Source organism: Vitis riparia, chromosome 18 (genome assembly GCF_004353265.1).
Source record: "Vitis riparia cultivar Riparia Gloire de Montpellier isolate 1030 chromosome 18, EGFV_Vit.rip_1.0, whole genome shotgun sequence".
In the NCBI taxonomy this organism is placed as follows: Eukaryota; Viridiplantae; Streptophyta; class Magnoliopsida; order Vitales; family Vitaceae; genus Vitis; species Vitis riparia.
Genome location: NC_048448.1, coordinates 12,773,463 through 12,785,443, shown reverse-complemented (window position 1 = coordinate 12,785,443; position 11,981 = coordinate 12,773,463). Strand labels below are relative to the sequence as shown.

The following is an 11,981-nucleotide window of genomic DNA, read 5'->3' as shown; positions in this document are numbered from 1 at the left end:
TAACAACGTATATCTAATTGTACAAATATTGTCTACTTTAAATTTAAGGGACACTCCTAATTTTAAAAAACATTTACAAGATTAAAAGAATTTATAATTTTTTTTTTTTTTTAAATTATCACCAAATAAGTTCCAAACTTCTACATATTTGGCTGCCGTCAAGCTCTAAGTCATTTGACATCTCATTCATCTATTCATCCCAACCTCAAGTCGTTCGACAGGTCAATCCCAACCTCAAGTCATTCGAGATCTCATTCATCTATTCATCCTAATAGAAAGTAGATTGGAGGATTTAAAAAGGAATATGATAATTTAAAAAAAATTATTTTAAATTTTATAGCAATAGGAATTGAATAGAAAATATCTCCTTGAAACACTATTGACCACCCGTGAATTCGCATGAACTCGCTTGAATAGGCTGGCAAGGTACTCAATACTTTAATGCCTCTTTATGCAATTAAGGACTCCACTTTATATCAACACTTCAAAACTTATCTTAAATTTGTAAATATTTTTAAAATTACCATATTTTAAAAAAGATTGTTTTTTTGGTTTTCAAAATAAAAAATTTTAGGTCACATTCATGTACAAAATTCTATGCACAAATCCACATATCATCGTAAATTTTAATTTTATGAACCACATGCTTGAAATTTGAATAACTATAATGGTAAAAACTCACTCAATTTCTGCACAAAGGGAGTAGAACACACAGTTTCGGTGTATTATTTATACACAGTATGATTTCAGTTCTCCGGATCAAAAAGGGCAAAAATTTCACAGGGAAAAAGAGACGGAGAGGAGGAGAGGAAGCGAGATTGCGTATATTACAGGGTCTGGAAAATTAACCTTAGCAGTTGGGTGTAGGATTCAATATTTTGATATCATTTTACGGGCGTAGGTTGGGAGGTTGCTGTGGAAGTCGAAAGCGGACCTGAGAAGCCGACGATTTGACAGCGACGCCGTGCCAACAGATGCCGCCGCGGCACATCTCGTGCACGTGATCGCGTGACAGCGCATACGTGGCCTTCCGAGACACGTCCCACGCCAGCGTCCCAATCAAGATGAGAACCACCGCGGCGGTGGACGTCACCAGAACAAACCCTCCGCTGAAGCTCCGGCCTGTGGCCAGTCCGTAGGCCTTGATCGCCGCTATGGCCACCAAGTAGATCGTCGTCAAGTTCGCAACCACCGCATCGGAGATTGCCATCCCTCTGCGTCTCGCCGACGATGATTCCGTCACAGACTAGAGAGTGAAGCGAATGAGGGCGCGAGTGAGTGCAACCATGAGATAGAGAATAGATGCTTCTCCTTGGGAGTGTCGGGGGGCTCTTAATTACCGTCTTGAAATTACGAAAGTGAAGTCCTAAAAATGGCTCCGTCCCTGACCTTCGAGCTTATCTTCGCTTTCTCTGTCTCTTTGGGAAAGTGGTAGGTGTCCACCAGTTGTGCATCCGCCGATTTTTGATCTTTCAAAGAGACTCTGACACCTGCCCCATCTCACCACCCTTTATATTAATCATGCATACGTGGCGCATCGTCCGTAGTCCGTTACCGTCACCATACCATACCATACCATTTCTATCAATGACATGGTTTTTTATTCCTACATATTTCGTTGTTTGTACCAGCTGTATTGCTCCATAATTTTGTGGCTTAGTGGATGTCCTGCGCTACACTCTACGACTAGGTCATGCATACGCAACTACCAACCAATGAACATTCCTTCTTCTTCTTATTATTATTATTATTATCTTGGATCTTCTTTTTGGACTTCTGATGACAATAAGCAATCACTATAATTGAGAATTCGGATGCCACCAAAATCTGTTAGAACTGACCCTCCAGTCCCAAAAGATTTTGCCAATGCGTGAAGTTTCCACTTTGTATTGGTTGTGTGAAGGGTTGGTGGTTGTGTCATGTGTGAAGGGTGGTGGTAAGTGCTAACTGGTAACACCGTAGTGCGCGATCCTCTGTGTTGCGTGCATACCATGATTCTAACGAGGAAACCACTTTTCTTATATGGTTTTTATTTATGAGGTCAGCGTTGCGGCCCTTTTCAGATAAGCTACTCGGATGCAAACTTTGTCCATCCATTGTTTAAAAAAAAAGAATTTAACTTAATGCTTTATAAATTTTAAGATTTTGACTATCATGAGTTTCACAATCATAAATAACATACTGGAATCCGTAGTAATTTCTTTAATTAATTCTTTAAGGCTATGTTTGACTATAATGGTTTTTGTTACTTCAAACTCATTTTATTTATTTTAATTCATCAATATAAAGATTAAATAATTTAAAAATACATAAGTTTTTAATTAGTTTTAATTATATTTGATTTTCTTTGATATTTTTCATAGGATAACCAAACATGAGAAAATAATTTTCCTTAACATTTTTTTTCTTTCCTTTGTACTTTCCGGGAACCAAACATAGCCTAAGGCTATGTTTGATTCCCAGAAAATTTGAAAGAAAATGCAAGAGAAAAAAAATATAAAGGAAAAGTAGAAGGAAAGAAAAAGTGAAGGAAAATAAAAAATATATTAAAAATCGATAAATTATTATTTTTGTTACTTCAAACTCATTTTATTTATTTTAACTCATTAATATAAAGATTAAATAATGTAAAAATATATAAATTTTTAATTAGTTTTAATTATATTTTATTTTCTTTTATATTTTTCATAGGACAACCAAACATGAAAAAATCATTTTTCTTTATATTTTTTTTCTTTCCTTAGTATTTTTCGGGAATCAAATACAACCTATCCGAAAATGTAAAATTCTTCAGGAGATAGGTTTCTCTCTCTTAGTCCTTTCTTTTAAATGAAAAATTATATTTCACACACAAAAATAGTGGAAACCGTGCAATGCTACTTAAATGAGTAGAGGACCTATTTCCTTTTGATAACTGTAAACGGTTTAGTAATCGTCACTCCACTTTCCATCAAAATAATGAGTAAAAATAGGAAATTACTTCTAAAATTACATAACTAATATTTTAGAGATTAGATAGATAACTTCATTTTAATAAAAAACTAAAGTCACACTCATGTCATGTGGGACATCAAAAAAATATCTAACATCCATAATTCAGAATTTCCGAGTATTGAGTATTTACTACAATTTTTTTTTTCTTATTTCTTTTGTGTGATTGATGAATTGACAAACTGATTACTTGCCATCGTCGAAAATTAATATTTGATGCTTATGGGAATGAGTGCCTATGCTCGAATCCTGGATCATGGGAATGGTAGCAGCGTGGATAAGATTTTAATGATGGAGCTCTGGCTTTGTTGAGGATGGGAGATATTTGTTCAATCCTTAATAGCCATCTCTGCACATGGATAAGGTATATTTTTGCTTATTTTCAAAGAAAATAGGCTGAAAACCATACACAAAATGGATGACATTGGGAGTTGAAAGACAGGCTTTTGAGCTGTAGAATTTGATACCGGCTAAATTTTCGAAAATTTGGAAAATTACAAAAGCACTTTATAAGTGATGCTTTCAAGCATTTTTTTTTTGTTATACGCTGAAGGATTGAAATATTTCATTTATGGTGAAAAATATTTTGAAGATATTTTAGAAATTTTATCTAAGATTATAGTAAAGTTGAGAAGACATTCAATCTTTAACCTTTGAATATTCTTTCACTTGTTTTCTTTCTCCCTTTTTCTTTATCTTCTATGATAATTTCCTTTTTAAGCTATTTTTTTACCAGCATTTTACACCATTCATCACTAAACATTAATAAGATAACTAAAATAGTAATTACTTAAAAAATAACCTTATTATTAAAACCCGAGTAATAATAAAAAATAAGGTGATGGTCGGATTTGGGAAAAACATATTTTCATAGACTCATATGAAAAAACTCATATAATAGGAATTCGATTTATAAATATAAATTTCAAATAATTATCTAAACATAATTAAAATTTCATATATTTTTTTATTAAACATAGTATTATAGACCCGCATATTTCATGTACTTCTCTATAAAATGAGAAGACTTTTTTATCAATAAAAACTTTTTTTATAATCATCCATTCAACTAAAATTCATAATTATGATTTACATTCCAATCCTTTCTATTTTTTTTTTCCTTTTTTTCCTTTTCCTAATCAGAAGATAAACATACCTAAAGTGAAGCAAATTTTTTTTATTATTCTTATCCTTATTTATTTATTTTTAATTTTTTGCTACACAAAAATTATTCTCTTTTCAATTATCAATAAAATCACTTACACTTTTTGCTACAGGGATAGAAAATGCTTGTCCACGTGTTCAACAATTCTCTAACAAATGGCATCTCATTTTCCATCTGGCATGAATATTCTAGGCCCATGATAAATCAAAATAGGGAAATAAAATTCATAAATGGAAATAGAGAAATAAAATACATTGCAACCAACAAAAATATCGCCATTGAAAATGACTTCTCTCCCAGAATAAAAGTTGTGGCCAACAAATTATGGAAAACTTTTTGTATAATATATTCTAAAAGTGATTTTTTTTTTTTTATTAGAAACTTGATCATAGCAAATAAATATCGTGACAAATTATTAAGTATAAGTTATGGTTAAATGTGACAATAAACAAATAATTCATAATTAAAAAACTATTTTACTCTAAAAAAATATCATTGCAAAAAATCCTTAATACCACCTAAATATTTTTATAACCGAAGGCGTAGATATATAGGATTAAGTGAATGTTTGGTATACCGAATAATAACTTAAAGTTACTTAATAATTTAATTTAAGTTATTAAATAAAGTAAGTATATTTAGTAAAATAATTTAATAGTATGACTTAAAAGTAAAAAACGACTTTATGATGATGTTTATTTTTTTTAGTTTTTTAGTGAAAATAATTTGTTTTTAAACTTTAGGTTGCTAGTTTTTCTATTTTTTCATGGCTTATTATAAAATTTTGGCTTAATAAAAAAAAATATATGTTAGTTTTTTTTAATATTTAATAAAAATAAAATATTACAAAAAAAATAACCTAGTATTTAGCATTATTAAGTACTATTTAAAATTAATTAAAAAAAAATATAAGAAAATTAATTTGTTCTTAAATCCACATCTTCATTTTACTTTTTTTACCTAATTACCTCCACGATATTCTTTACTACTCCATAACCTCTACTGATATTTGACTTCTTTTATCCTAATTATAATTTATGAGAACAGATATGTCAATTTAATGATTTATAATAAATTGTAAATTAATTTTATCAAACAATTTTAAGTAAAAATTGGATAATAAGTTTTAAGTTAACAACTTAAATATAATTTAACTTAAAGTCAATTTCAATCATTAACTAATAAATATTAAATTTTATCAAACACCTTAGATGCAATTTTTTTTTTTTTTTTTTTTTGTGCCCGAGACAAATAATTAATAATTAAAAAATCTCTATTTCTATGGAAAAAAACATTGTTGTGAATAAACCCTTCTTTACCATGAACATCTTTATAGCTGAAAGTATGAATGCAAATAGATAAATTTGTTACAGTGAATATAGTTCAAGAAGTTTGAAGTTAAGAAATCTAATAAGAAGAGGTTGGTGGCATGAGGTATTGATGCCTTGTGTCCCAGGGATCCACGTTGCTGCCAAAGGGACGCACGCTTTCAACTAAGATTGAGTTTTGGCTCAGTTGTCCCTGCAAAAGATGTCCGGATAGGATGTCCGGACACACCCTCCGATGGTTTTGTTAGCCATGGCTCTAGAGATTAAGCTGTCGGCCTTTTTCAGGGATAGCAAGCTTACCTTCCTCCTTGTGTGAAGACCCTTTTATATAGTGTCAGAAGCTCTGTCTCACTCTTTAATGGTGGGATGACTTTTTGGCTCGTCATGATGCCCTCGAGATGGTGGCAGGGCCATCATCACCCTGCAGGCGGCTATCAGAGATCGTGGGAGGCGACTTGCCATCGCTCCTGTCCTTTCGCTCTGCAGGCGGCGGAACGTGGGCTGTGGCAGGCTGTCGGGGATGACTTAGCAAGGTTTGCTCGCTACAGTCAATGATCCGGACAATATATCCGGGTAGGATATATTATCGTCCGGGCATGATGCTTGCGAGTGCCGTGTGCTCCTCCCTGGGGGACCCGGATAGAGGTGTGCGCCACGTGTCCTCTTGGGGGGGTACGGCCAGGGTCGATCCGGATAGAGGTGTGCGCCACATGTCAATCGGAGGAGGGGTCCCTACACGAGGCACGGGGTTTGGACCGATGTCTCTTCTCAAAAAAATGAGAAGCAACATGGCAACATGGCATCATGAACATTAAGTAAGTATAAATTTAAGTTTTAATATAAAATATGAAAATTTAATTGCTCGTTGACCTATTTTTTATATTCATGATTATTTTATTTACTTCAAAAACATAAAATAAAAAAGAAGATTTTTTCTCACTGCGTACAAGTGAAGAAAGTAAATAGATAAGCACAGATTACACACCCTGCATATGTGTGAGTGCATTAATTTAATTGGTTAGCTAATTTTTTTAATTTTCTTTTGTTATGGGCAATTCAACCTTGGGTTGTTCTATGGTACCTACTCTTCATTTTAGGGTACCTACCTATATTTGACCCCAATAAAAAGATGACATGTATAAAGTATATATCATTAAAAAATTTATAAAAATTTATCAAATCGGTAAAGATGACTTATTGATGAGAAATAATCACATGCATTTCATATATATCTAAATATTACAACTTTTTTTTATAATTTATTATTAAATATCAAATATAATTTGTTATTTAATGCATTACCTAACTCTATCTAAAAAAAGAAAATCCTACCAACTACTCTTATACTCTCATTATTCATATATAAAAAAAGTGATAATAATTTAATATAAAAATTAAATAATTTCAACTACCAAATTACAAAATATGTAAGATGTATTTTGATGAATCAAATTTCAAGATCAAGTTTAAAACTTTTTGAGAGAGAAAATTTAAAATTTGTATTATATGAAGAAGATGAAGGATTTCAAGTGTCAAAGGTAATATTTGATTTTTTTTTTATCCAAATATAATTGTTGTAGGAAGAAATGTGATGTTAAATAACGATTTTAGAATTTTTTATGACTTTATTATAAAATTTTGTTATCAAATTGTTATTAATATTTTTATATAATTTTTTTTTGTTCATATATTAAATTTGAAGATGAAGTTTTATATGTCTTGAAGGATGTCAAGTGATTACAAGTGTTAAAAGGTAATATTTGATTTTTTTTTTCCATTTACAGATAACTATTCTAGGTAGAAATGTCATGTTAAATGACATTTAAATATGTACTGATTTATAACATCTAGATTTTTTAATTTTTTTCTGAGTTATTATTAATCAAATTGAGAGCATTTAGTCATTTGTTATGAAATTGTCATCAATATTTTGTAAGAAATGGTACGAACTTTCTAAGGGAGAGTACGAACATTGTAAAAGAGGGTACAAACTTTCTAAGAGAGGGTACGAACTTTATAAGAGATTGTACGAACTTTGTAAGAAATGGTACGAACTTTGTAAGAGAGGGTACGAACTTTGTAAGATAGGGTATGAACTTTGTAAGAGAGGATACAAACTTTCTAAGAGATGGTACGAACTTTCTAAGACAGTGTACGAACTTTCTAAGACATGGTGCGAATTTTGTAAAAGATGGTACGAACTTTGTAAGAGATGGTACGAACTTTCTAAGAGAAAGTACGAACTTTGTAAGATAGGGTACGAACTTTCTACGAGAAGGTACGAACTTTCTAAGACAGGGTACGAACTTTCTAAGACAATGTACAGACTTTGTAAGAGATGGTACGAACTTTCTAAGACAGAGTACGGACTTTCTAAGAGAGTGTACGAACTTTCTAAGATAGGGTACGAACTTTTTAAGACAGGGTACAGACTTTCTAAGAGAGGGTACGGACTTTCTAAGAGAGGGTACGAACTTTCTAAGACATGGTACGAACTTTGTAAGACAAGACACGAACTTTGTAAGAGAGGGTACGAACTTTCTAAAACATGATATGAACTTTCTAAGAGAGTGTACGAACTTTCTAATACATGGTACGAACTTTCTAAGAGAGGGTACGAGTTTTCTAAGAGCGGGTACGAACTTTCTAAAATAGGGTACGAACTTTTTAAGATAGGGTACAAACTTTGTAAGAGAAGGTACGAACTTTTTAAGAATGTACGAACTTTGTAAGATAGGTACAAACTAGATAATGTAATTTTCTAACTACTCTATCTTTTATATTTCAGTTTCTTCATAGATATGATGGACAAAGGCAAAGGAAAGGAATTTATCATTGATTTGAACGATGAAGACTTTGATTACCAATATGATAGCATTGTTAAAACTGAGTCTGATGAAGAGGCCATTCTAGTTTCAGAAAAGATTTTTAATGATTTCACTGTTGAAGATGTATGGAAAATGGAGTTTAGCTCAGTAGAGGAGACAAAAGAGTTTTATAATTTATTTGCTAAAGTTACCGGATTCAGTGTTAGAAAGGATGATGTGAAACGAGATAAAAATCAAAATATAGTATCTCGTAAGTGGGTTTGCTCGAAAGAAGGATATCGACATAGAGTGTGTTTAGAGAATGAAAATCGAAAATGAGAACCTAAGGCAGTAACTCGAGTTGGTTGTGAGACAACATTTTGGATTGGGTTTAACAAACAAATGAACAAGTGGGTTGTGAAAGAGTTTATGGCTGATCATAATCATCATTTGGTGGAACAAAAAAATACCCAATTCCTTCGATCCCATAGGGTCATTAAAAATGCAAATAAGGCTCAATTGAATGTAATGAGAGGTGTTGGCATGGGAACTAGCCAAATTATGGATTACATGGTACAATAATAAAGTGGATATAACAATGTTGGCTTCACAAAAAAAGATCTATATAACCATGTTGATGCTGATCGTAGAGTTCATCTAAGAGATGGTGATACAGAGGGTGCTTTGGCTTATTTGTGTGGAAAGTTTGAAATGGATCCATCATTTTATTACAAGTATAATGTTGATGAAGACAACCGTCTAGCAAACCTGTTTTGGGCGGATTCTACAAGTAAATTGGATCTCAAATTTCTGAAGCTTAACTCTATAAAATCCGGGAAAAGTTGTAATGTCCATCAAACTAATAGCTCACCTCTCTGAAAATAGGCGTCAAGTGTAGTACCCATCAGACAAATTTTTGTATTTAGACAAGATTAAGCAAGATAGAAGTGGGAAATCAAGGTGACCGGCAACCTGCTTTTATTTTTTTTATATGTTTTTAAAAAATTTTAAAATACATAAGCCAATTGGACGGTCCGGATTGAACCATCTTCATGGCCAAAACTGTTTTTTCGGTAGGTATCGAAGTGGTACTGTAGAATTTTCCTTCAACCTTTATAGGAGAGTCCTATTGGAATCTGTCTATGTAAAGGTCATGGTGTTTTGTTTCTGCTTCCCATTTCTTCTCCCTACTAACACACTCCAATAGAGCAGTCTTTCCAGAGATCAGAGCATTCTAGTCCTTCCAGATATTAATGTTTTCCCATTCCTACTGTTCCCTACCATCCCATTGTTGTTGTTGTTGTTGTTGCATTCATTCCCTTACATACCTAAGATTGATTTGTTGCCCTTCTTTGATCTCCATCGTTTGTTTTTGTTTTGTTTTGTTTTTTTTTTTTTTTTTTTTGGTGGTAGTTTTCTTTTGGATCCTACTACAACCTCTATCCCGTGTTCTGCTATAGCCATTGATCTACTGTAGCGACTACCCTATGTTCTACCGCAGTCATCGATTTGCTATAGCCATAAGTTTACTATTTCCAAGTCCTCTGCATTCTTTCACGTCAAAGCAAATTTCAATACTATAGTTATACTATACACTTTGCCATTAGAATGCACAAGGTATTGACTGTTGCGTCCTAAAGGTAGGACCATTCCCTTTTTCATTGAGGTTCATCTTTGAAGAGAACGAATCTACTTTTAAGGGCAATGTCTTTTCACACTTTAGTATTTATATCCAATAAGTACCCTATTCTAGTCTTTTTGTTTCTTGTTTATTTGGTTTAAGCTTAGTCAAGTTCTTTAATTTATTTTTGGGGAAATCATGTAACCATACACCAACTACAAAAAATATGAGATTTTAGAACGATTTTAGAACTTTACTTTTTCATTTTTAATTTTAATGTAAAATAGGGAAAATTATTGTCTATTCATGCACTCCAATAGTGCTTTTAAATTTGTTCCACGATTACACTCAAAAGTAAAAGACAAAGTACACACCAATTTAATACTACCTGTTAATAAGTATATGTATAATTTATTTTTATTATTTCTCTCACATCATTGTATCTCCCTTACCACTTGCCACGTTTCCACTTTTTTTTTCTTTTTTTTTTCCTCTCCTACCACCATAATCCATTGACACCTATTATAGTTTTTATTATTATTTTTCTTTTTTTTTTTCTTTATATTATTTTTAATATACTCGTGCATTTTCTCATAAGACTTCTTTAATTTTAATTTTTTTTACTCTTTAATTTCTCCATATTTATTGACTTTAATTATTTTTTGACATATTAAACTTAAAACGATAATATATAATAAATAGTTAATATAAAAAAATAAATAAAAACAAAATATATAATGGACAAAATGAAAATATTATCCCACAAATAATATATTATATGATTTTAAATATTAATTATAATAATACATTTTATAAATTAAGGTTTAAATTTAAAAATTCTATTTTATTATTTAGAAGTTTATGATATAAGATTTTTTATATTAATACTAAACAAAAGATTTATTTATTTTGTAAATTATATCACATGTAAAAGTAAAAATATCTTTGTGATACTATTTTATTATTTACATTATTTTTCTTTTAATTTTCATTTTAAATTTATTATATCAAAATCACAATAATTGATGGTGCTTTTATCATTTTTCTTATGATTTTAACTTGATTGTGGATCTAACTTTTTTTTTTTGGTTAAAATATTTAATATTTAATTAAAATAAAATATAGAAAAAAATATATTTTTCATAAAAAAATGTATGTAACCTTTTATATTAATTTCATAAAAAATAGGTACATCCTTAAAAGAAATAGGTAAATTCATGTTTAGGGGAACTCGAAACATTATCATACTTATCATGGTGTATACATTCTTTTAGGACTCTCGATAAGAAATTAGAGGTCCTCGCGCACCCTAAAAGGAACTTTGGAACCCTAAGTATATCCATTCTTAGAGGAACCAAGACTCTCATCTCCATTCTCATGATTCATGTATTCCTTTGGGACCCTTGAGAAGGAATTGGAGGTTATTTCCCACTCTGGAATGGACATTGGAACCCAAGGTACATCCTAAAGACAATTTGGTATATCTTTTACAAAATTTGGTATATTTCATAAAATTTGGCACATCCTTAAAACAATTTGATACATCCAATCCATGAGCTACCGGGACCTCTATATTATTACCCATGATTTGTTTATTTCTTTAGGGATCTTTAGGAAGTAATTAGAGGTCGTTCCCTACTCCGAAGTGAACTTTAGAACCATAGGTACATCCTTAAGGAAATTTGGTATATCGTTAAAAAATTTTGGTACATCCAATCCTTGGGCTATCGAGACCCCTATCTATCTTCTCATGATCCATATTATCCTTTGAGGACCCTCGGGAAGTTATTGAAGGTCATTCCCCACCTCATAACGAACTTTGGCAACATTGGTACATCATTTACAAAATTTGGAACATCCTTCACAAAATTTGGTACATTATGAAGGATGTACCAAATTTTGTGAAGAATGTACCAAGGGTTCCAAAGTGCGTTTCGAGGTGGGGATCGGCCCCAAATCACTTCCTTATGAATTCCAAAATGAAATCATGTACCATTCATATTCAAATGGGGAACCCGAAAATAATAGGATCAGATGTACCAAATTTAATGAAGGATGTACCAAATTTT

General features: G+C 31.5%; 1 protein-coding gene across 1 annotated transcript; it reads right to left on the bottom strand.

The window, feature by feature from the left end:
* Nucleotides 1–665: 665 nt before the first annotated feature.
* Nucleotides 666–1,473, bottom strand: LOC117906205. Its single transcript, XM_034819181.1, has one exon. The coding sequence runs from the start codon at nucleotides 1,208–1,210 to the stop codon at nucleotides 890–892; it is 321 nt and encodes a 106-aa protein (XP_034675072.1). The 5' UTR covers nucleotides 1,211–1,473; the 3' UTR covers nucleotides 666–889.
* Between the last annotated feature and the right edge of the window lie 10,508 nt (nucleotides 1,474–11,981).